Source organism: Acomys russatus, chromosome 31, assembly GCF_903995435.1.
Source record: "Acomys russatus chromosome 31, mAcoRus1.1, whole genome shotgun sequence".
Taxonomy (NCBI): Eukaryota; Metazoa; Chordata; class Mammalia; order Rodentia; family Muridae; genus Acomys; species Acomys russatus.
In genome coordinates this window covers 5,511,356-5,538,546 of record NC_067167.1, presented here as the reverse complement: position 1 = coordinate 5,538,546, position 27,191 = coordinate 5,511,356, and the positions used below count along the sequence as shown (strand labels likewise).

At 38.1% G+C, this 27,191-nt stretch overlaps 1 protein-coding gene across 1 annotated transcript; it reads right to left on the bottom strand.

Moving 5' to 3' along the window:
* Positions 1-2,381: 2,381 nt before the first annotated feature.
* LOC127183665 (vomeronasal type-2 receptor 116-like) lies at positions 2,382-27,078 on the bottom strand. The gene is made up of 5 exons (XM_051139745.1): positions 26,794-27,078; positions 25,031-25,837; positions 23,022-23,249; positions 12,991-13,114; positions 2,382-3,289 (listed from the first exon to the last, which is right to left on the bottom strand). Exons 1-5 carry the CDS (start codon positions 26,998-27,000, stop codon positions 2,382-2,384), a joined length of 2,274 nt encoding a protein of 757 aa, XP_050995702.1. The 5' UTR covers positions 27,001-27,078.
* Positions 27,079-27,191: the final 113 nt, after the last annotated feature.

The window sequence follows — 27,191 nt, the reverse complement described above, 5'->3', positions numbered from 1 at the left end:
ATTAGACCTTTGTCAGATGTAGGGTTGGTGAAGATCTTTTCCCAGTCTGTAGGCTGTCGCTTTGTTCTCTTGACAGTGTCTCCTGCTTTGTAGAAGCTTCTCAGCCTCATGAGATCCCATTTATTAATGTTTGACATTAAGGCCTGGGCCGTTGGTGTTCTGTTCAGGAAGTTGTCTCCTGTGCCAATATGTTCCAGGCTCTTCCCCACTTTTTTCTTTAAGTGACTTAGTGTCTCTGGTTTTATGTTGAGGTCTTTAATCCACTTGGATTTGAGTTTTGTGCAAGGTGACAAATATGGGTCCAGTTTCATTTTTTTACACATAGACCTCCAGTTAGACCAGCACCATTTGTTGAAGATGCTATCCTTTTTCCATTGAATGGATTTGGCTTCTTTGTCAAAAATCAAGTGACCATATGTGTGTGGAATGGCTAAGATCAAAAATTCAAGTGACACCACATGCTGGCGAGGATGTGGGGAGAGAGGAACACTCCTTCATTGCTGGTGGGAATGGAAACTAGTACAGCCACTTTGGAAATCTATCTGGTGCTATCTCAGAAAAATGGGAATAGGGCTTCCTCAAGACCCAGCTATTCCACTCCTTGGAATATACCCAGAAGATGCTCCAGCACACAACAAGAAAATTTGCTCAACCGTGTTCATAGCAGCCTTATTCATAATAGCCAGATCATGGAAACAGCCTAAGTGTCCCTTAGTAGAAGAGTGGATAAAGAAACTGTGGTACATATACACTATGGAATACTACTCAGGTATTAAAAACAAGGAATTCCCGAAATTTGTGGATAAATGGATTGAGCTAGAAATGATCATGATGAGTGAGTTAACCCAGAAGCAGAAAGACTCAAATGGTATATACTCACTTAAGTCTGCATACTAGCCCAAGAAGCATGTCCCATGACAGCCTTCACTTACCAGGAAACTGGGACAGAGGGGAGGACATCCTATTGGGACTCTAGATGACAGAAGCATGGGAGAATAGCAAAGTAGAAGGATCCAGATGGTCCCAGAAACCTACAAGTAGAACAATATGATAGGCAGATTTGGGCCCAGGGGTCCTGATCAAACTAAGGCACCAGCCAAGGGCAATACAGGAGGTAAATTTAAACCCCTTCCCAGATCTAGCCAATGGTCAGAATATTCTCCACAGTTGAGTGTAGAGTGTGATATGACTTTTTCACGTACTCTGGTGCCTCACATTTGACCGTGTCCCCTGGAGGGGGAGACGTGGTGGCACTCAGAGGAAAAACAGCAGGTTGCCAAGAAGAGACTTGATACCCTATGAGAATATACAGGGGGAGGTAATCCCCCTCAGGAACAGTCATAGGGGAGGGGAATAATGGGAAAATGGGGGGGGGAGAGGGAGGAACGGGAGGATAGAAGGGACGGGATAAACATTGAGATGTAACAAGAGTAAATTAATAAAAAGAAAGAAAAAAAATAATTTTAAATCAGGTTTATTTTAGATCACGATAAAATGAACATTTCATTACATTGGTGATCATGGCAATAAGGGTACGAAGTAGGTGATCACATTGCTTTTAAGTTAGAAAACATATTTCCTGAATTTGGTGCTTTGGTTACTTTATATTCACCTCTGGAAGTTTGCCCATGGGATGTATTTTAAGAATATAAGATGATTCTTTTTCATTTTAGCTTAAGATATTTGCTATAATATTATAAACACACCAGAGTAGGATTTTTATAATTATACTGCATTCACATAAAATTTGCATTCCAGAATTGCTGCACATGTGATTATATTCATAAGAATTGAATGATAAGCAAAATTAGCTTTCCCTCAGTTTCTCATTTTTACAAACAAGCAAAAAGAAAGCGAATACCCTTTATCTTGAGTGTTATGAGATTTGATGATGTGGCCAAATATAAGTGACCAAAATGCACAGGTTATGTCATATACCATGCTCCAATCTAAAGAGGTTTTCTTGTAATTTTTTATAGTAAAATAAACATTAATACAAAATTCAAGACATTGTTAGAATAAATTCCTCTAAACTTCATGTGGTCAAATTACAGCTAACCTGGTAGTTCTAGGCTATGATTATGTGGGACAGTATCTTATACCATCTTAATGATTGCTTTGATGAAAGGTAAGATCATTTTGTACATTGTAAATATATTTATCTGGAAGTCACATAATGAGACAAATTATAGCTGGTTGACAAGAACGATAAGATATCTTGCAATAATTTGGTCTTGGACACAACATTCCAATCTTACAACACCAAATATCTAAATAATCTGAATAGTGGGATATGTTATGTTGTGTAACAATTTCATCTGAGAACTTCTATTGACACATTAGAAACCCAAAAATGTAACATGAGTTATTCTCAAGAAAGCTTATTTCCATCTATCTCTATTTCTTATGGCTTTCAATGAGTTCTTATCAGGTCTCATAAGAATAATATAACACTTGGGGATAAAGATACAACTTAGCAGCCCTGCACTGGATGCTAAGATGGAGAATACCTCCACCACCACCATGACCTTCCCCTTAGTACTGTGGTAGACAGGGAGGAAAGTGATCCAAACACTGCAGAACACCAGCATGCTGAATGTCAGGAACTTGGCTTCATTGAAGGTGTCAGGCAGGTTCCTGGCCAAAAAAGCTACAGTGAAGCTTCCAACTGACAGAGCCCCCAGGTATCCCAAGACACAGTAGAAGGCTGTGACTGAGCCCTTATTGCACACAATGATGATCTGACCATGTTCAGTGTGTGCATCTGTTTCAACAAAGGGAGGAGATGTTCCCAGCCAGACTCCACAGATGATAAATTGTATGAGTGTACAAATGGGAATGATAAATTTGGGTGTTCCTGATATAAGTGCCCTTCTCATCCTTCTTCCTGGAGCTGTAGACTTGAAAGCCAAGACCACTGTAGTGGTTTTGGCCAAGATAGTAGATACTGCCACTGTGAAAACAACTCCAAATACAGTCTGTTGCAGGATGCAGCTGGCTGAGTTTGGATGACCAATGAATAGCAAGGAGCAAAGGAAACAGAAATTGAGGGAGATGAGCAGGATATAGCTGAGAGTACTGTTATTAGCCTTCACAACCGGAGTCTTTTGGTGCTTCACAAAAACCACAAGAACAAGTGTGGTGAGTGAAGAAAACCACAAAGCCAGAGTAGCCAGTGTCATGCCCAAGGGACTTTCATAAGCCAGAAATGTCACATCCTTTTGGAGGCAGTGGGTTTGCTCTGTGTTGGGGTACTGGTCATCTGGACACTTCACACACTGATCCACATCTGGAAAGAAATGTAGCGTGGTATCAGCATAACTTCCCTTGTTGTTTCTTATGTGCTACACTGCCACACCCAAAGTAGCTCATTAGGAAAATTGAGCTTTGATGTTTATGTAAGTTAATACTACATATTTTGTATAGTGACAAATGAATACATGAGTGATTTTCATTTGCTCTGTGTATTCGTTGAACGCTTTTTCTCATCTCCAAATTAACACAACATATCAATTCTCATTGTATATTTTGTATGCTATCATAAGTTAGTTGGGAAGTTTCACAAAAGCAAACATTTAAAACTCTTAATTCTGGAAAATTGAATGCTCATAGTTCCTTAGAAACAGCAGGTTTTGTGTCTGTTGGACACTATTACTTTTCTTCATGTGACAGAAGAGATAAACTAAAGCCTACAAAATATGTTAAGAATTGTTTGACTCTCACAAATGAGTGTAAATGCACCTCCATTTCACAATCATCGAAGATTATACCTTAAAAACATTATCCCTTTATTATTTTGTTTTTCAACTTCACACAAACTAATATCATCTTTGAAAAGGGAATACCAAGTGACAAAAGGCCTCTGTGAGACTGTCCAAAAGACAAGTCTGTGGGGCATTTTCTTAAATAATGATTATTGTAAGAAGATCTAGGGAGATCCAAGATGGTGGCAAGCAGCGTGGACCATGTTTAGAAGCTTCAGTAAATGATTCAGGGAATGCACGGAATTCTTAACCAGGAACACCAAGTTCCCTGCCCCAGTATAGCAGGGGTACTACACAGTTTGAAAAGACCAAAATATAGAACACCTGTGTACCCCTGCACACAGGAGGATAGCAAATGTTGTCAGACCAGAGTGACAGCAGTGGCAGCTGAGGTTTGCAGCTGGGGAACCCTCTGGCAGAGGAGATCAGTGTGGTTACCTGTGGCAATTGCTGCAGAAGAGGGAATTCCATGCAAGATTTGGACCCTGCGACCCTAGCTGAACTTGGCTTGTGGTTTCAGTCCCGTGACCCAAGCTCAACTCGGCACATTGGTTGTGACCTGAGACCCAAACTGGACTCAGTGCACACAGAGTCCCTACCTGAATTCAGTGAGTGATTTGGGCCCAGAGTCTGTAGTTGAACTTGGCATGGGGTTTGGGCCCTGAGTCCCTGGATGAACTTGATGGGCACTTTGGGCACAGAGAACCTAGCTAAACTGGGTGAGTGTTTCGAGCCCTGAAACTATAGCTGAGCACAGCATGCAGTTTTGGCCCAGAGTCCCTGGCTGAACTTGGCAGGCAGTTTGGGCCCAGGGACTCTAGCTGAGCTAGGCAAGCAGTCCCAGCCCTGAGACTCTGGGTGGACTCGGCGTGTAGTCCATGCCCTGAGACTCTAGCTGAACTCACCAGGTTCGGTGTGTGGTTTGGGCCGGGTACCCAGGTTGGGCTCTGCACTAACTTGACTAAGTGTATGGATTAAGATCCAAGACCAGTGGGTCCAGAGACATGAACTGGAGTCAATGTGTGCCCGGTTTGGGCCCTGTGACATTAACCTCGACTCTGCAAGAGGTTTGAGTACCGAAACTCTACCGGAAATCACAGACCAAGGAAGGATCAAAGCTCCAGGGCTAAGGATATCTTGGAGAGACAGGGAGTAGAGTGTACATCAGACCCCCTCCACCCAACCTGTAAGGGGACACAGAAGGCTGTGAACACTTTGGCTTTACACAGCACACATTAAGACACCCAGGATGATTAAAGGACCCACAGTACAAGGGAGCTGGGGATCACTGGCTGTGAGAGACCCCTAGCTTCCGGGCTAGGGATATAATGAGAACCTATCCTCAGACTCCCTCCACCCAATTCTGGAAGCTACCTCCCAAAAACAGAGATGGCAAAATGACTAAAGGACAGTGTAAACTCATACGCAAAAAAAAAAAAAAAAAAAAAAAAAAAAAAAAAAAAAAGGCTCCTCCAGATTCCAGCTATTCTAAAAAACACAACCCAGAGAATTCAAACACAACAGAATTACAAGAAAATGACCTCAAATCCTTATAAAAGGAGGATGATAATGGAGGAAACAAATAAAATTCATAATCAAATGCAGGAAGACGCAGCCAAACAGGTGGAAGACATAAAAGAGGTCTATAGAGAGGCTCTGGGAAAAATTCAGGAAAATGCAAACAACAAGATGAAGGAAATCAGTAAAACTGTTCAAGCGCTAAAGGTCTATAAAGAGGCAATGGAAGAAACTCAGGAATCTACAAAAAAAAAATCAGGTGAGAGAAGATGCCAGACTCCAAGGCCCAGAAAATATTCTCAACAGAATCATAGAAGTAAACTTCCCAAAGCTAAAGAAAGAGATGCCTATAAACATACAAGAGGCCTACAGAACAACAAATAAAATAGACCAGAAATGAAAAACTTCCTATCACATAACAATGAAAACAAAAAATATACAGAACAAAGAAAAATATTAGAAGCTGCTAGGGAAAAGGGCCAAATAACATTAAAAGGCAAACCTATCAGAATTACACCTGACGTCTCAGCAAAGACCATAAAAGCCAGAAGGTCCTGGACAGAGATTCTGAGAATCCTAAGCGACCACAGGTGCCTGGCTAGACTACTTTAACCAGCAAGACTATCAATAACCATTGATGGAGAAAACAAAATATTCCATTACACAAACAAATTTAAACAGTACCTATCCACAAATCCAGCTTTACAGATGGTACTAGAAGGAAAACTCCACCCCAAAGGGACAAGCTACAATGAAAACTACACAGGAAATAGGTAACTACACCACCGTAAAAACACAACCACACAAACACTGTACTGGAACCAACATCAAATTTAAGACCTTTAACAGTCAGTGGTCATTAATATCTCTCAACATCAATAGTCTCAATTCTCCAATAAAAAGACACAGACTAACTGAATGGATGCATAAACAAAATCCAACATACTTCTGCCTTCAAGAAACTCAAGTCATTCATAAAAATAGACATTACCAAAGGGGAAAATGCTGGAAAAAATATTCCAAAAAATGGTCACAAGAAGCAAGCAGGCATAGGCATTTTAATATCTAAGAAAATAGACATTCAACAAAAAATTAATCAAAAGAGATAAAGAAGGACACTTCATACTCATCAAAGTTAAAGTCAACTAAGAGAACATCACAATTTTGAACATCTATGCTCCCAATAAAAAGGCACCTACAATTGTAAAATATCTATTAATGAAGCGTAAACCACACATCGACCCACACAAAATAATAGTGGGAAACTTCAACACCCCACTCTCACTGAAGGATAGGTCATTGAAACAGAAACTAAGCCAAGAAATAACATCATTAACAAATGTCATGAATCAAATGGCTCTAACAAATTTCTACAGAACCTTTCATCCGAACAAAAAGGAATATACCTTCTTCTCTGCACTGCATGGAACCTTCTCCAAAATTGATCATATAATAGGTCACAAAGCAAGGCTCAACAGATACAAGAGGACTGAAATAATACCTTGTATCATATCAGATCACCATGGTCTTAGGCTGCACTTCAAATACAACAGAAATAACAAAAGCCTACACATACATGGAAACTAAACAACTCTCTACTTAATGACACCTGGGTCAGGGAAGAAATAAAGGAAGAAATTAAGGACTTCATGAAATTCAATGAAAATAAAGGAACAGCATACTCAAATATGTGGGAAACATTGAAAGCAGTGCTATGATCTTCAACAAATGGTGCTGGTGTAACTGGAGGTCTATGTGTAAAAAAATGAAACTGGACCCATATTTGTCACCTTGCACAAAACTCAAATCCAAGTGGATTAAAGACCTCAACATAAAACCAGAGACACTAAGCCACTTAGAAGAAAAAGTGGGAAAGAGCCTGGAACATATTGGCACAGGAGACAACTTCCTGAACAGAACACCAACGGCCCAGGACTTAATGTCAACCATTAATAAATGGGACCTCATGAGGCTGAGAAGCTTCTGTAAGGCAGGAGACACTGTCAGTAGAACAAAGCGACAGCCTACAGACTGGGAAAAGATCTTCACCAACCCTACATCTGACAAAGGTCTAATATCCAAAATATATAAAGAACTCAAGAAATTAAGCACCACGAAACCGAATAACCCAATTGAGAAATGGGGCTTGGAACTAAACAGAGAATTCTCAACAGAGGAGTATCAAATGGCTGAGAAACACTTAAAGAAATGCTCAGCCTCCTTAGTCATCAGGAAAATGCAAATCAAAACAACTCTGAGATTCCATCTTACACCCATCAGAATGGCTAAGATCAAAAATTCAAGCGACACCACATGCTGGTGAGGATGTGGGGAGAGAGGAACACTCCTTCATTGCTGGTGGGAATGGAAACTAGTACAGCCACTTTGGAAATCTATCTGGTGCTATCTCAGAAAAATGGGAATAGGGCTTCCTCAAGACCCAGCTATTCCACTCCTTGGAATATACCCAGAAGATGCTCCAGCACACAACAAGAAAATTTGCTCAACCATGTTCATAGCAGCCTTATTCATAATAGCCAGAACATGGAAACAGCCTAAGTGTCCCTCAGTAGAAGAGTGGATAAAGAAACTGTGGTACATATACACTATGGAATACTACTCAGCTATTAAAAACAAGGAATTCCTGAAATTTGTGGATAAATGGATTGAGCTAGAAATGATCATAATGAGTGAGTTAACTCAGAAGCAGGAAGACTCAAATGGTATATACTCACTTATATCTGCATACTAGCCCAAGGGGCATGTCCCACAAAAGCCTTCACTTACCAGGAAACTGGGACAGAGGGGAAGGCATCCTATTGGAACTCTAAATGAGAGACGCATGGGAGAACAGCAAAATAAAAGGATCCAGAGGGTCTTAGAAATCTACAAGTAGAACAATATGATAGGCAGATTTGGGCCCAGGGGTCCCGCTCAAACATGTAATAAAGGATTATGATTTTTCAGATTTTCTTCTATTCTAAAAAGTTTTGTTACATTTCGAGAATTTTATGTGATGTATTTTGATCACATCCACTCTCACTCCTCAAGTCCTCTTAGATTCCCCATAATCTCTCTACTTAACCCACCCAATACTCCTGCTCTTCTTTCCTATGTCCGTCTCTTCCTCTCTCCCTCCCTTCCTCCTTCCATCCCTCCAAATATCTTTCCCTCTGTGGCTCTGTCCCTAACAATTTCATTTTGTGTCCACTACTCCTGGTTATGGAACATTCTGTAGAATTATGTGGATGCTCTTCAAATCACACAATTTAAAAAACTGATTCTGGTTTCACTAGTAGGTAGCAAATATCAGTTAACTTCTTGAATAAGGTTGGGGTGCGTATCTACTACTCTTCTCATAGTCATACTTTTATTTTGCCTGGCTTGAGTTTGTGTTCATATTTGTGCTGGTTCTATTGCTCCTAAGGAACATTGTTTCCTTGAAAATATCCATCTTTCAATCTTCCCACCCCCACTTCCATGAAGAACCCTGAAGCTTCAAGATAGAAGTGTGACATAGACATCCTATTTAGGGTGCAGCACCAGGCTAGGCTCTCACCTCCCTGAGCAATGGCCAGATATGGGTCTCATTTATGTATCTTAAACTGCAGGGAAAAGCTTACTTGATGAGGACTGAGAGATGTTTTATTTATTTTAAAAAGTATATAATTTAGGAAGTTCTACTGGTTTCAATATATGTTTTTCAAAAGGCTTTATGTCTGTGTTGTCTTTCCTTTTATTTCTCCTCTACTTTGTGCTCCCATTTCCAACCTACTTGTTATAGCCTATTCAATTTCCCCTTCTCTATTTAAAGAGCTACATTCAATTTTCCATTACTTTGTAGATCCCGTCCTTAATATTTTCCCAGCCTCCATGATTATTTCAAATGAAAAACACACCTAAAGCTTAAAAGCTACCACCCTCATATAAGAAAGCATGTGTGGTGTCAATTTTATGGGTCTCTGAAACCTCACTTAGGATGACTTCTCCCAGTATCATCCACTCCTTTAAGCAACATAACTTCATTTTTCTTAAGAGGTGAATAATTTTCATTATGTAAACGCATCCCATTTTCACTCTCCATTTACTAGTTGAAGTATATCTAAGCTATTCCTATTTTATTTTTATTAGATTATTTATTTAGTCACTTTGCACCCTGATTGGAGCCTGCTACCTCCTCTTCTCCCAGTTTCAGCCTCACAAAACCTCTGTTTATTCTCCCCTACCCTTCTATTAGACTAGGAGGCCTCCAGGGATATCAACTCACCCTGGAACATCAGGTTGCAGCAGGTCTAAAGGGCATCCTTTATCATTGAGGCCAGACATAGAAGCATAGCTAGGTGAAAGGGAACCAATGGCAGGTATCAGAGTTAGTCCATACTCCAATTTTTTGTGAAACCACATAATGAACAAGCCACACATCTTCTATATGTATGTAGGATGCCTAGGTCCAGCCCATGCATGCTCTTTGATTTGTAGTTCAGTCTCTGAGTGTCCCCCCGTGGTTCCAGGTTAATTTACTCTGAAAATCTTTTTCTGGTGTCCTTGACCCCCTTCAGCTCCCTCAATCCTTACTTCCATTCTTCCACAAGACTCCCAGAGCTCCAGTTATTGATTGGCTTTGTTACTCTGCATCTGTTTCCATTAGCTACTTAAATATCAGAATGGTAAATAAAATGGACAACAGAAGTAGATGGATAGAGTGACCTGAAAAAGGGGTGGACAGGAGAATTGGGGTGTGTCTCTGTTGCAAGTGGAAGGGGAAAGACTGGAAGAGTGAACAGCAATCAATGCTGAGGGCACCTTGTGTGTCAACAGTTATGACCCTAGCTGAGATTCCTAGCAGCTGGGGATATAATGCTTGAAGTCTCAACTTTCTGTAGGTAAATGGCACTGACACTGGAAGAAGAGTGACACCAAACCACAAATAAAACCATAAACCCAATATTTGTCCTGCCTACCAGAAGTGTAGAGATATAATGGAGTAGAGACTGAGAAAAAGGATAATCAATGCCTGTCCCATCTAACCCCCAACTCCAAACCCGAATGAGAGAGCACTAACCTCTGACATTATTATTGCTACTCTGTTATGATGGCAGACAAGAACCTAGAAAAGTCATTCCTATTTTCTATCTATTGTGAATATAGCAACAATAAAGTTGAATGAGCAAGTATTTCTCTAGTAAGATATCATGTCCTTTGGGTATATACTGAAAAGAGGTTCTTACTAGTGTGCTTAATAGTTGCACCAGTATTAATTCCCATCTGTGGTAAACAAATTTTCTTCCTTTCCTATATGAGAGGAATTCCATGTCATTTATACTTGCAGTTGTTTTATCTTGGTCATTATGCCTTGGTGAGATGACTTCTTAAAGTAGTTTTACTTTGTATTTCTGTGATGCCCAAAGTAATTTGTATCATCTTTGTATCATCTTTTCAGAACTTCGTGGTTTGCAACTGGATGCAATGTTTAATTGGTTTACTTTTTTCAGTTATTCATATATTCTAGATATTAACCCATTATCAGATGTACTATTAGAAAAAGAGTATTTTTGGCCAATATTCTAGGCAATAGAAAATCAAATAATCATGCATAGACATTTCAAACCAGGCCTATAACTACTCAGGAAGTAATGCCAATGGCTAACAAGCAGAACTTCATAAAAGTATAAAGATTGTGTACAGGAAAGACAAAAGTGTATTTAGTGAAGAGATATCCTATAGAATGTAAGATACACATTTTCTTTTCTATCTTATATAATTTCATACTTAAAATATTCAAAGTACTCAGTAAAATAAATCAGAAACATAATAATTCAACCCAATTAAATAAAAATATGTGTTTGTATATTAGTTTGTGTTTGTGCCTTGTTTGTGAGGATGTAGATACGTCTTTCAATATTTTTGTTAAATAATTATCCAGTAATTCCTGGCTTTTAATGTGGATTTTGTGAAACACATCTGGCTGCAAACTTGAATGGTATAAAGTGTTCCCTTAATGGAGATATCTCCCCATGCACAATATGATTTACTTTTAATATTTTATTTTCATTGGTGAATTTCATAAACACATGTATGTGTTTGATCAACCCTACTACCTATTTTCTCTCATCAAATTCTTTCTCTATCTTCCTCAAAACTTTGGCTTCCCAACTTAATGTGCTGTTTTATAAAATCCACTGAGTCTACCCACTTAAGGCTCCCTGAATGCACCTGTATGGAGCATCATCTTCTGTAGCATTTTTAGTGCCTTACAACCCATATTTGCAAAGAAAACTGACTCCCCCTTCACCATCAATTAACACTCATGTAGGACTGTGGCTTCATGATCCGATACTCATTCCTCCAGAGTGTTTGCTTGGCCTGCTTTTGTATAGGCCTTGTGTTTGGAGTCACCTTTGCTTTGAGACTATGTGTACAGTAGCAGTGTCACATCTGTTTTTGTGCAAATAGTTTCCCCATAGCCTTCTCTTATCTCTTGCTCCTACAACATAGTTGCTTACTCCTCAAAATGATCTCTGAGATACGGGGTTACAGGTTGTGCTACTGGTTATTATTCTTGGTTTGATGACTTGTTATAAGCCTCATATTAACTACACTAACTATGATTAGAAAGATAAAATCAGGAAGAAATATATCACTATGATCATTTAGCAAAATGATATTACTACATATCTTTTTTTGGAGATTATAATTCATTATGCACTGGATATTACATGATGTTGTAATTTCCCATATTCAGCTACATCTAAGTGTCCTAAAAACTATTTTGCCTGTCTTTTTGTCATCTCATGTTGTAGTACAACCCTATTTAAACATCCATAGTTTACTCTCAAGATGTATGTGGCATTACTTAAGTCACGCCGCAGCACTTTTTGCATGCAATTCTTCAGATTATGGCATAAACTTAAATGCAAATCCCCACAGATTTTCTTCCCCTTTCATCAGTGAACTATAAAAAGCAGCAAGAACAATTTCCATATTGAAAAAAATCTATATTTTAGATATGAGACATGAATTATTTATCCTTTCTGTGTTTGCTTTGAGAATACTCCCTTCCTGTGAGTGTGTGCAGCACATGTGCGTACTGTTCACGTGGCCAGAATATGGTGTCAGAATGCCAGCGACTGGAGTTCCAAGTACAAGCAATCATATAGATGTTGTGAGCCAAACCCACATCTTTTAAAAGGGCAGCAGTGCTCTTAACTACAAAGCCATTTCTGTAGCTACTACATTTCTTAAGAAAAATATACTGTCTGTTAATATTTTTATCTATTTCAGGAATAATTCTGGGGTCTGAGAAGATGACACTGTAACAGAGGGCTCAAATGTGATATTAATACAGCTTCCAGAAGATTTGACATACACACACACACACACACACACACACACACACACACACACACACACACGTGGAGGTTACATGGAAAAGTTTCTGTAAGAAGTGAATCTTAGAGTTTTTTATGTTATCAAAAAGTATTACCTTGAAAAGGACAGCTTAGAATCATGTAAAGGCAACAAATCTGATGCACCTCAAGGAGTTATGCTGTTGACTATAACTGTTAATTATGCCCAAAAAAATCTCAAGAATATAGACTATTGATTTCTGCTTCAGGACATAGATTAAAAACAGAGGTGGTATCCTTTTTTTTTTTTTTTTTTTTTTTTTTTTTTTTTTTTTTTTTTTTTTTTTTGTCCAGACACTTGCCTGTACTGTTGGAAATTTCATTTTCTGGGCAGAAGCTGCAAATAAAACAGCAGGAAGGTTTGCCTTCCTGTAGAGATTTTCTGAATCCAGGACCACAACTTTTACTGCATACAGAGATGGGGGTCTGAAAAAGTCAGAGAGACAAAGATAAATAAAATTAATCTGATAACTAAATTTTATGAGTAAAATGTTATGAATTGTGATTGATGAATTTAGTTGTATAAATGTGCAATAAGTTAATAGATATACACTATAATAGCATAAATATATACATATATATGTGTGTATATACATACATATATAAAAGTATATATATAATGATGGAATGGTTAGAATTATGTGCATATATTCGTGAGGAGTATGTTACTTCTTCTCAATAACAAACTTGTTAGGAGGGATTCCAAGGGGGTAGTGCCCAGTGTATACCATGTTTATCGAGGCTGCAAAACTGACTGAAGGGAAGAAATTGGGGCAGATCAGTACCAGCCCCCATCCGTTGATGTCAGACATCTTCCAGTTCATGAGTTACAAACTTTCAGCACCCTGTGCTCCTCCAAATAGTTGAGGCAGAGAACAAGTCCCCTGAGGAACAGAGGATCAGTGCAGTGAAACTGAGTTTGGAAAGCTTTGTAGGACATGGACCACAACCTACATTAGATGCTATCCTGAGGAGTTCTGTGGGACACCTGAGTAGCTTTGGGCTTGGAGGTCTTGCTGCTGGCTCCTGACCTACCTAGCCCAAATGGGACACACTCAGACAGCAACCCCATTGAAGAAATCTCCAGGCCTGCTAACACCAGAGACAAACAAAAGGAGAGAGGCCAGGTCAGGAAGCAAGCAACAAACCCCAGAGCTATATGACACCATCATTAACAAGTGATTATAGCACAGAAAGCCCTGGAGATATGAATATCCATGTAGTGTATGAGGAAGATTTTACATTTGAGATGATGAAAATGATGGAAGCCTTGAAGGGAAAAGTAAATTTTACAAGAAATACAGGAAAATACCTTCAAATAGATGAAGAAATTGAATAAATCCTATAAAGAATTACAGGAAAATTCAATTAAACAGGAGAAAGAAATGAATAAAAGTATTCAAGATATAAAAAGGGAATTGGAAACAACAATGAAAACACAATCTGAGGAAAACTTGGAGTTGGAAAATCAAAAGAAGAGAACAAAAACTTCAGACACAAGCAACAGCAACAGAATACAAAAGATGGAAGACAGAATCTTGGGTGTAGAAGACACAGTTGAAGTTAACAATATATCAGTAAAAGAAAATGTGAATACTAAAAATTTCTTGACAAAAAACAAACAAGAAGTCAGTGACACTATGATAAGACCAAACCTAAAAATAATAAGAATAGAAGAATGAGAAGACTTCAAGCTCCATGGGCCAGAAAACATTTTCAATAGAATCATAGATTAGAACTTCCACAATCTAAAGATAGAAATGCCCATAAACATACAGGAAGCCTACAAAACCTCAAATAGATAAGACAAGAAAAGAAAATCTTCCTGACACATAATAATAAAAACATTAAATGTACAGAACAAAGAAAGATTATTAAAAGCTGCAAGAGAAAAAGGCCCAGTCACATATAAAGACAAACTTATAAGAATTACACATGACTTCTGAACAGAGACTATGAAAGCCAGAAAGGCCTGTATGGATGTCATGCAGACACTAAGAGACCACAAATGCCAACCCAGACTAATATACCCAACAAAACTTTCATCACTACAGATGGAGAAAACAAGATAATCTACAAAAGAAAACAAGTTTAAACAGTATCTAGCCCCAAATCCAACACTACAGAAGATATAAGAAGGACAATTCCATTGCAAGGGTGCTAGCTATACCCAGGAAATCACAAGAAGTAAATAATGCCACATATTCAAAACAAAAAGAATGAAAATTCAAAAACTTACTCCTCCACCAGCACCATGAAAAAACACAGGAACTAACAACCACTGATCATTAATATACCCCAAGATAAATGGTCACAACTTCCACAATAAAAAGACAAAGGCCAATAGAGGGGATATACAAACAGGAACCTCCACTCTGCTGTATACAAAAACAAAACAGGAAAAAAAAAAAACACAAAGAAGTAGACAGTACCTCGGAGTAAAGGGTTGGAAAATATATTCCAATCAAACAAATCCTAGAAGCAAGCCTGAGTAGCCATTGTTTTATCTAATAAAATAGACTTTTGACCAAAACTAATCAAAAAAGGTAGAGGACACACATTTCATATTTACAAAAAGAAAAATACACCAAAAGGATGTCTCAATCCTCAACCCCCACCTATTCCTGAAATTCAGGAGCACCCACATTCATAAGAGAAATATTACTAATGCTTAAATCATACATCAAACCCCACACATTACTAGAGGGAGACTTGAACACCCCACCCTCTCCAAAATATAGATCACTGAGACAGAAATTACATGGAGAAATAATGAAAGTAATAGATGTCATGAATCAAATGGACTTAACACATATCTACAGAACATTCCACTCAAACATACAAGAATACATCTTCATGTCAGCAACTCAAAGAATTTTCTCTAAAATCAACCATATACTTGGTCATAAAGCAAACCTTAACAGATACAAGAAGATTGAAATAGCCCTTTGTGTCTTATCAAACCACCATGGATTAAAATTGGAACTAACAAAAACAGAAACAACAGAAATTCTATTAACTTATGGAAATTAAACAGCTCCCTACTCAAAGGCTTCTGGGTCATATATGAAACTCACAGAGCCAGAGCTTGCTCCAAAATTGACCATATACTTGTCCATAAAGCAAACCTCAAGAGATACAAGAAGATCAAATGAACCCCTTGCCTCTTATCACACCACATGGATTAAAACTGGAACATAGCAACAAAAGAAACAACAAAAACCCTACACAGTCATGGAAAGTGAACAGCTTTCTACTCAATGACCTCTGAGTCAGGAATGAAATAAGAAAAGGAAATTTAAAACTTCATGGAATTCCATGAAAACGAAGGCACCACTTATTAGATACAATGAAAGCAATGCTGAAGAAAGTGCATAGAACTAAGAATATTTATGAAAAAAAAAATTGGAGAGATCCCATACTAGCAATTTAATAACACATCTGAAAGCTCTAGAACAAAAAGAATCAGACATAGCTAAGAGGAGTAGATGGCTTAAAATGATCAAACTAGGAGCTAAAATTACTAAATTAGAACCAAAGAGAACAATTCAAGGACTCCATGGAAACAAGAGCTTTTTTTTTGTTTTTGTTTTTTAAGAAAATCAACAAGATAGACAAACCCTTAGTCAAACTAACAGAAAAGGAGGAGAGCACTCAAATCAACAAAATCAGAAATGAAAGGTGAGACATAATGACTGACACAGAAAAATCCAAAAAATCATTAGGTATTACTTCAAAACACTATATGTCAAAAAAATTGAAAATCTAAATGTAAATGAACAATTTTTTGATAGCTACCAATTACCAAAATAGAATCAAAATCATGTAAATGAATTAAAGAGATCTATATCTTGTAAGGAAATAGAAGCAGTCACCAAAAGCTTGCCAAGCCAAAACAACAAACAAACAAACAAACAAACAAAAACAAAAACAAAAAACAAAAAAGAGGACATGGCTTTCTACCAAACCCTCAAAGAAGAGCCTATACCAATTCTCTTCAAACTCTTCCACAAAATAGAAACAGAAGGAATATTATCAAACTTATTTCATGAGGCCATAGTCACCCTGACAACTAAATCACAGGAAGTCCCAACAAAGAAAGAGAATTTCAGTTCAATTTCCCTTATGAACATTTATGCAAACATATTCAATAAAATACTTGCTGACTGAATCAAAAAACACATCAAAAAATCATTCATTGTCAACAAATCTGCTTCATCTGAGACATGCAGAGTTGCTTCAATATACTGAAATTCGTCATGGCAATCCATCATAGAAACAAACTGAAAGAAAACCCCAAATTATCATTCCCCTTGATTCTTAAAAAGCATTTGACAAAATTCAACTGTAATTCTTGTTAAAAAGTCTTAGAGACATCGATGAGACAAGGCAGGAACCTAAACATAATAAAGGCAGTATGCAGCAAGCCTATAGTCAATATGAAACTAAAAAGAGAGAAACTTATATCAATTCCTCTGAAATCAGAGGCACAGCAATGCTGTCCACTCTCCCTATATATTTTCAATATAATAATTAATGTGTTAAAGCAATTAGACAATTGAAGGAGATCAGAAAGATACAAATTATAAAGGAAGAAGTCAAAGTATCACCATTTAGAGATGATATGATAATATACATAAGTGACTCCAAGAATTCTACCAAGGAACTCTGACAGCTGATAAATACCTTCAGCAAAGTGGCTGGATACAAAATCAATTGGAAAAAAAAATGGTAGCCCTCCTGTATACAAAAGACAAAAAGGCTGAGAAAGAAATGAAGGAAACAAAATACTTCACAGTGCCACAAAAAGATTGTTGTAACTCTCACCAAGCAAATGAAAGACTTGTATGAAAAATTCAAGTCTCTGAAGAAAGAAACTGAAGAAGATAAAAGAAGATTGAAAGGTCTCCTATGCTAATGAATCAGAAGGATCAACACAGTAAAAATGCCAATCTTACCAAAAGCAATCTATGGATTCAATACAATTCCCACCAAGAGACCAACACAGTTGTTTACAGACTTTGAAAAAACAGTTCTCAACCAACTTCATTTGGAAAAGCAAAGAAAGGACGAGTAGCTAAGACAATCCTATACAACAAAAAATGTTCTGGAGTTATCTCCATTCCTGGTCTCAAGCAGTACTATAGAGCAATAGTAATAAAAATGGCATGGAATTAGCATAGAAACAGAAATAAAAACAATGGAGTCGAGCCAAGCCCCAGAAATATACCCACACACCTATGGACACTTGATTTTTGACACAGAAGCAAACTTATAAAATAGGGAAAAAAAAGATAGCATCCTCAAGAATTGTGAAGATCTACCTGGATCTACTTATATGAAAATACAACTAGACCCTTATTTATCACCCTGAAAAACACTAAAGTCCAAGTAGATTAAAGATTTCAACTTAAAACCAGACAAACTTAATCTGTTAGAAGAAAAATTTGGGGAAAGCCTTGAGCTAATTGGCACAAATATATATAATTGTTGACCTAAAATCAACAATTAATAAATGAAACCTCATGAAACTGAAAAGCTTCTAGAAGGCAAAGGCCACTGTTAACAGAACAAAACAACAACCTAAAGTCTGGGAAAACATCTTCACCAAACTGACATCTAAATGAGGCTAATATCTAAAATATATAAAGAACTCAAGAAGTTAAACACCACCAAACTAAATATTCCAATTTAAAAAATGAGGTACAGATCTAAACAGAATTCTCAAAAAGGTATATTGGATGGCTGAGAAATGCTGAAAGAAATGCTCAACATCCCTAGTCACCAAGGAAATACAAACCAAAGCAACTCTGAGATTCCATATTATACCCATAAGAATGGCTAAGATAAAAATCTCAAGTGACTCAAGTTACAGCACATGCTCTCAATGATGTAGACAAAGGGGAGCACTCCTGCAATTGCTGGTGGGCATACAAACTTGTGCAACCAATTTGGAAATCAGTCTGGTACTTTCTCAGAAAATTGGGAATAGTTCTACCTCAAGACCCAGCCATGGAAATCCAAGATGGCTGTCCTGCTCATGCACTATGTCTGACCAACAGGACTGAGCCTAGGAACTGGGCTCGGAGCTGCAGACCACTAGAGCCCTATGTGAGAGGGGTTTACATGGTGTAGAGCACAGGTAGGTCTGGCCTCACCTCATCCAACTGGTCCATGAAGTACTGGTGCCCAATCCCTGAGTCTGGACACATACCCACTTGAGAGCTGCACTTGTACTCTATATCTCAGACTCTGTATCTGGGACTGAATCGTGACTGGTGGAGTGTCTAGATCTGCTGGCCAAGGGGAGAACCCAGTACAATTGGTGGAACTGAACTCAGACCACTCTGCCAGTGCACAGAAAGCCACAGGATCCAGGCAGGAGCAGGCAAGCACACCAAAACCAGCCAAACTCAGGCTATTGGGATGTACCTGCTCTCCTTCTCTCTGAACTTTCTGCAGCAGAACACCAGCTTCCTGGCTGGCCCAGGGGGGAGCCCACAGTTTAGACCTGGGATAGATTGGACTTTGGATCATCCCACCAGTCCACAGAGGGACCCAGGGCCCAGACAAGAGTGGACACTTTCTCCAGTGCCTAACAAATTGCTACAGGCTAACATGCTGTACTTGGACTCTCTCTCTCAGTCTGACCTAAGTCCTCAGGGCCTGAGCAGAGGTGAACACGTTCTCCAGGACCCAGCCAAATACAGGCTAGAATGATATGCCTGCACACTCTCTGCTCTGTCTGAACCAAGGCCCCAGGGAATGGATGGGCACAGGCATGTACACCAAAGTCCAGCCAAACAATGGCTAATACACTATACTGGCACTCTCTAAGGGACTGAACAAAGACCCCAGGGGCTGGACAGTCAAGCAGGCTGTACCTATACTCTCTCTCAGACTGAAACTTGGGCTGGAGAGCACAAACATGATAGTTAACTGTCTCAGTGGCAGTACCAAAGGTGTTAAGCAATGTCCCCAGAGCTGAACCCAGGTCACCTGCCTGATGCAAAAAGGGGTTCTCTGATCCCCACCAGTGAGGGGTCTTGACCTATAGACACTCAGCTATGAATCTGCTTTCATCAGCCAGTGAAGGACACCAGAAACTACCACCCAACATCAGAAACAGCAAGATGACTACAGGTCAGCCTAAAAAACACAAACACAAAAGCAAAATTAATATGGTATCTCCAGAACCCAGTTATCCCAAAGTAATCAGCCCTGGAAACTCAAACACAACTGAAGCACAAGAAAATTACCTCAAATCCTTATAAATGAAAATGATAATGGAAGAAATGAATAAAATCCATAAATAAATGCAGGAAGATATAGGGAAACAGATAGAGGACCTTACAGAGGCCATGGCAGAAGCCTATAGAGAGGAAATGAAATCACTGGAAGAAATTCAGAAAAATACAAACAATTAAGTGAAGGAAATAAAAATGGTTCAAGATCTGAAGATGAATATGGAAACAATAATAAAAGCACAAATAGTGGAATTCATGGAAAGAGAGAACTTGGAAAAAAGGAACTTTAGAGGTAAGCATCACCAATAGAATTCAAGAGATAGAGAAAAGTCTCTCAGGTATAGGAGACACAATGGAAGAATTTAATGCAACTAACAAAGAAAATGTTAAATCTGAAATATTCTTGACCCAAAACATCCAAGAAATCAAGGACACCATCAAAAGACAAAACCCAAGAATACTACAAATTGAGGAAAAAGAAGACACCTGGCTCCAAGGCCGAGAAAAATATTTTCAACAAAATCATTGAAAAATACTCCCCAATTTAAAGAGATAGATATGCATATAAACATATGAAAGGCCTACAGAACATCAAACAGAGTAGACCATAAAAGAAAATCCTCTTGCCACATAATAATCAAAATGAAGAATATAGAGAACAACAACAAAAAATGAAATAAAATCAGCAAGGGAAAAAGGCAAAGTAACATAATGGCAAACCTATTAGAATCACACCTGACTTTTCAGTACAGATTATAAAAACCAGAAGGGGCTGGGTAGAGATCTTGCCAACCCTAAAAGGCCACAGATCCCCGTTCAGACTATGATACCCAATGAAACTTTCAATATCCATATGTGGAGAAAAAACCATGACAACAACAAACTGAAATCATACCTATCCCCAAACCCAGCCCTATTGAAGTTACTAGAAGGAAAACTCCAACCCTAACTGGCTAACTACAACCAGGATAAAACAGGAAATAGATAATGTCACTTTAACAAAACAAAAAGCAGACAAAACCACAACCACAATCAACATCAAAATCATAATCACTGGCCATTAATTTCTCTCAACATCAATGGCCCCAACTTTCCAATAAAAAGACACAGACTAACAGAATAGATGCATAAACAAGATACAACATTTGATGCATTGATAAAACACATCTCAGACACAATGACAGACATTATGCTGGAAAAAGGTATTTCAAGCAAGTAGACACAAGAAGCAAGCTGGTGTAGCCATTATAATATGTGATAAAATAGACTTTCAACCAAAATTTATCAAATGGGATGAGGAAGGACACTTCACACTCATCAAAGGAATATTCACCAAAGATGATGTCACAGTGCTGAACATTGATGCCCCAAATACATGTGCACCCACATTTGTAAAAGAAATATTAATAAAGCTTAAACCACACATTGACACCAACACTTTAATAGCAGGAGACTTCAACATCCCACTTTCACCAAATTATAGTTCAATGAAATAGAGGCTAAACCTAGAAATAATGACACTAACAAATGTCATGAATCAAATGGATCAAACAGTTATCTACAGAAAATTTCACCCAAAGACAACAGATTGTACCTTCTCCTCAGCACCTGACAGAACCTTCTCTAAAATTGACCATATAGTAGGTCACCAACCATTCCTCAACAGATACAACAAGATTAAAATAATACCTGGTATCCTATCAGACCAACATGAACTAAAGCTGGAGTTTAACAACAGAAATAACAAAAAGCCTACACACACATGGAAACTGAACAACTCTCTACTCAATGACAACTGAGTCATGGAAGAAATAAAGAAATTAAAGACATCTTAAAATTCAATGAAATTGAAGTTACAACATATCTCAATTTATGGGACACATTGTAAGCAGTGGTAAGTTCACAGCACTAAGAGCCTTCATAAAGGTCTTGGACTCGTCTCATACAGGCAACTTAATGAAACATCTAAAAGCTCAAGAAAAAAGGAAAGCAGAAACACCCAAGAGGAGTAGATGGGTGGAAATAATCAAACTCAGTGCTGAGATCAATACAATAAAAACAAAGAGAACAATTCAAAGAATCAACAAAACTGGTTCTATGAGAAAATAAACAAGATAGACAAAACATTAGCCGATCTAACTAAAAGGCAGAGAGACAGTATCCAAATCAACAAAATCAGAAACAAAAAGGGAGACATAACAACAGACACTGAAGAAATAAAAAGAAATCATTAGGTTGTACTTCAAAAGCCTATACATGCCAACATTTGAAAATCTAAAGGGAATGGATTAGTCTACTCATTGATTCCACTTGCCAAAATCGAATCAAGATCAGATAAACTAAATAGTCCTGCTTTCTACAGAAATAGAAACAGTCATCAGTCATCAAAATTCTTGCAACCAAAACAAAAACAAAACAAAACAAAACAAAAACAAACAAACAAAAAAATCAGGGCCAGATGGTTTTAGCACAGAATTATACCAGACTTTTAAAGTAGAGCTAAGACTGAGTTGGGGAATAGAGTGACCTGGAAGGGTCAGGATCTTTACAAGGAGATCAATGGGGGCAACAAATCTGCCTGGAGGAGGGAGGTACTTCAGAGACTGGAGCACCAATGAAGGTTTATGCATGGTGTGGACCTAGTCCCTTTTCTCAAATGTAGTAGATAGGCAGCACAGTCTCCTTGTGGGTCCCATAATGTGGGAGTAAGGACAACTTCTTAGATTGACTCTTGTCCCACACATTGATCACTTCCACTTGGTGGAATGGCCTTGCCAGGCCACAGAGGAAGAGGATACAGGTAACGAGGATGAGACTTGATACACTGAGGTCAGATGTTAGGGGAGGAGGGGCACTCCTTTCTCATGCTGAGTGGAGGGAGGGAGAGTTTGGGGGGAAGGGCGGGTTTGGGAGTCTATGAGGAAGGGGGCTGCAGTCAGAATGTAAGTGAACAAATTAAAAAATAAAAAATAAACTCATGAAGAAAATATTAGAATGTGGGAAGTGAGTTTGTAAGTACAGTAAGGCTTTTATCTTCTTAAATTATGATGCGGCAGGAGGCACAGTAAAACTGAAATCCCACTCACTTGTCTAATGCCTGTGCTCCATTCTATCCTGTCCTCTGACAGTGACAATTGTTGCCCAGGTGGCAAATATGAGGAAAATGTTCCTACTTTTACTTTATATCCAAGACCTTGTGGAAAATTCCAGAAGTTCAGAATGTCATAATCTGTATGCATTTTTTCTGAAGATTTCAAAGTTACTGAGTCTCCACCAGCATTCGTGAATTGAATGTTCTTCAGGATGTGGTTTAGCTAAGAGAAATGCATGATTTGTGGGCATGTTCAGTGTGAAAACAAAAACTTAATTATGCACGTTCACATTTTCATTAATTACAGTTATAAAAGAACAATATGGTGTTTCTAGTGAACCTCAAGTTTTTATGCAGTCTAATGGTTTTTCAACATTGATACAAATAGTTTGTGATGATTAGTGTTAATTATGAACCAAACACAATCTTGAATTACCAGGGCATGAGGTCTCAGTGAAGAACTGCATATATTAATTTGGACTCTAGTCAGGTACATGAAATATTTTCTAAATTGGTTTAACAGAGACCTGAAGAATCACTCTGAATTTTAGGCTCATTTTGTGAGCTGATCCTGGACTGAAAAATGGAGTGAGATTCTAGAACAATAGCATACTCATTGCTCTTTGTTCTTGATGGTGGATGGTGATATGGCAAACTTCTTCCAATTCCTGACACTTTGAGTTCCTCCTAGTGAGGGACTGTAAACTGGTATTGTGAGTAAAATAATGCCTTTCTCACTTCACTGGTTTTTGTCCACATATTTCATCACAGCAAAAGGAATCAAACCTACATATATACACCCATAGTAGACACACAGTTACCTTAGATGCTTTAGGATTACTTTATTTGGTGATACTCTATACTAGTTAGGAATGTGAAATATCAATTCATTCCTGGTTCATATTTAAGAACTTTCTGCAAAGAGATTAGGGTTTTTAAGATGAGAATCTTAGTGGAGTAGGATCATGATAGGTCTTTAATATAATCCTTTGCCCTAGGTTTTTAATATTAGCTCCTACAATATTGGCATCTTGAATATAAGTTCCACCAATGTCTAAGTTTTTATTTTAAGCACTAAAAGCAGTCTAGAAACTTTTGTTTGAAAAGAAAATCCTATGGTACTTGTTTAGTGCACCTGTGGGTCAATTTTAAAAAGTTACCTTCATGTAGAGTGATTTTATTTTCAGAAATTGGTTGCTCTGGCTGGAGATCACATCAAAAGACCTTCTAGGTCTGTGTGATCTTACTAGAATGAAAACACACCTTTAATCCTGGAGACAGAGGCAATCAGATCTGAGTTCACAGACAGCCTGGTATAAAGCAAGTTTCATGTTTTAAAAAAGTTTAGGTCCAAGCCTGGTGGTATAAACCTATTCCCAAACAGTGCAGGTAAAGTTAGTTTGTAAAAGAAAGCACCATGTTTGAAATTGCTGTCTAATTGAGGTGCAGGAAAGGTGACAAATAAGGTATGCCTAAGTCTCCTGAGAATAAAGGGGATAGAGAATCTGCTTGTGGGAGCCACACAGAGAAAGAGAGAAAGAAGGCAGTTTTACTGTGAGAGTTTTACAGAGAGAGGTTGAATAAGAGAACAAGCTAGACATGGGTAAAGACAGAACAAGCCAGAGAATGAGAAGGAGCTAGAATATTAGAAAAGATTGTCGGAGTTAGTTTGAGGCTAAGCAAAGTAATTCAAAGGCTGAGAGAGAAAAAATCCAGAATGAGTAATTTATCTGCGAGAGGAATTTGTGCCGGAATGCCTGAATTGAACCAACCAGCTATGTCTCCGAAAGAAGAAGAATGCATGAGCTGATGGAGCAGTAACTCACAGAGTCTGAAAATATTCTAGGACTAGGTTTTATTGTAAGGAGCTTAGAAGCTTCTAGGACTAGGATTAGGCTAACAGACAGAGGCAGTAAGTCTCTGAGACAACAATTGAAATAGGTGAACAAAAGTTCCTTTTACACCTTGGTGACACTGTGCAGGTTCCAAAGGAAAGACTATTACCTGCCATGGGGGAAATTTCATTTTTCCTCCATTTTTAACTCTTTGCTTGTCTACTTTGTGCATAACCATCTTGTGAAGGGTATGAGCCACAGCATACACAGCATTGTATATATGGTAACTCCCTTGACTCATTGCCATGTCAAATTGGTACGAAGGTAACCATTCCAAGGAAACTCTAGATGAACAATTTTTTAATGATTTACAGGAAACCTTAGATACTGAGCAATTAAAATAATTTTCCCACAGTTTTGCCAGGAAAATGTCTTCTGGGTATTTGGAAGGGGTTACTGTCTTTACAAATTCTTTAAAAGTAGAAATCTCACCATGATGTTGTGAAAAGATGAGAATTCCATGGAATGAGTCAAGAATTAAATGTCTCATGGAAGTAATGACTTCCCATTCTGATGTGGTAACCCAGATTTTCCATGGAAGTATATACTCCCATCTTCTAAAGAGCACACCTAAAGTAGAGTCAGTGGTACCATAAATGATAATAACTTTTACTGAGTTGCTCACAATTGGGCTATTGTAGACATCATCATTTTGCATTTGGAACATCTGATTTGCTGGGATCATTTGCATGAAGGCTAAACAGACTCTTCTTTTTTCCATCTCTGGTATCAAGTCTGAGACAAAATGTACACTTTTCTCATCATCTGAGATGACCAGCCCCACCCAATTCCATCTGAAATGGACAATCAATGTGACCATGCCTAAGGCCAGAGAAGACTCCTTGGAGGCCATCTGATACAGAGAGGAAAACTTCGCAGAGTCATTCATATTTATTTCAAAAGGTCCAATGGTCAGCTAAGAAAAGAGAATAGGGAGTGACATGAAGATGGAGGTTCCAGAAATCATAGGTTCAATGAGGCTGAAACAAGATCTTCAAATTTCAGAAATTCAAATTTATATTCAAAGTCAATTCCTAAATTGGGACCCTATCTCAGAAAATGATTTGAAATATTCCCTTCTATCATTAATAGTGTATATCTCGTGCCTTTCAAACAATAGAACTGCAGATATATCAACAATTTCAGAGTATATAGATTTTAAAACTACGCATTCTTAAAAGATTGGTTTGCTGTTTGGGTGGTTGTGTTTCTATACAAGAGTGTGCACCAATGTTTCTACAGGTGCATACACATGTGCACATGAAAGATGGAAGAGAGATTTGCATGTCCTCTACTGCAAGAATAGTGTTATTATGGGATTCCAATTTTGGGACCCTCCATATTGGTTGCAATCTATGTTCTAAGAATCTCCTGTCTCAATGTTGCTCCCCAACTTTCCCATTATATGCCAATAAAGCAGCTTGCAACCAATTAGAGAGAAACTGAAATAACCACTTTTATATAAAAAATAACTTTAACACTCTTACTTTTTGTCACTTATTTTTCTTGAGGCAAGCTGTCCCTAACACCCCTTTAGTCAAACAATTTTCTGGTCTGGGTAGAATACAGGAATCCACAGGTATCATTCTGTATCTCCTGTGCTATGGTGAGTACATGAGTGGTGTTGACAGGCAAACTCCTGTTTTTATGACTTCACACACACATACACACACACACACACACACACACACACACACACACACACACACACAAAAAAAAAAAAAAAACATTCTTGACTAGGGGATGATCATCCAGCCCAAGACTAAGTAATTTGAATCTTGCACAAAGTATATCCTTTATCATTTTTCTTTGTATTCAAATGTTGACATCAAAGGTAGATGCTTTAACTAATTTCCATTCATATATTCTCACCTGTGGATATTTATAAAGTTCCAGAAATGTACCAATTAGGGAAGAAATTTCAAATGTTGTTCCTGTGATTGCAGCCACAGTTTTTTCCTCTCTTTTGCAGCTGTAGTTTGGGAAGATTTTCTTCTTCCCCGAGAGCCAAATAAGGAAACTGTACACTGTTTCATCTTCAGTTGGCCCAGCATTGTAAATGCCATATCCCAGAGACATGTTAGGTAAAAGAAGGGCATTCCTGTTGATCTCCTCAATGGCAAATTTTAAAGCAACCACGAATTGGTAGTTGTTGGGGCTAATCCTATATAGAGAACAAGAGAATCAATGCAGAACAATCTTCAATGACCACTGTTTTACATCTGAATACAGTAACTGTCATGTACTAAGTGAAAGCTTACTCTCACAAC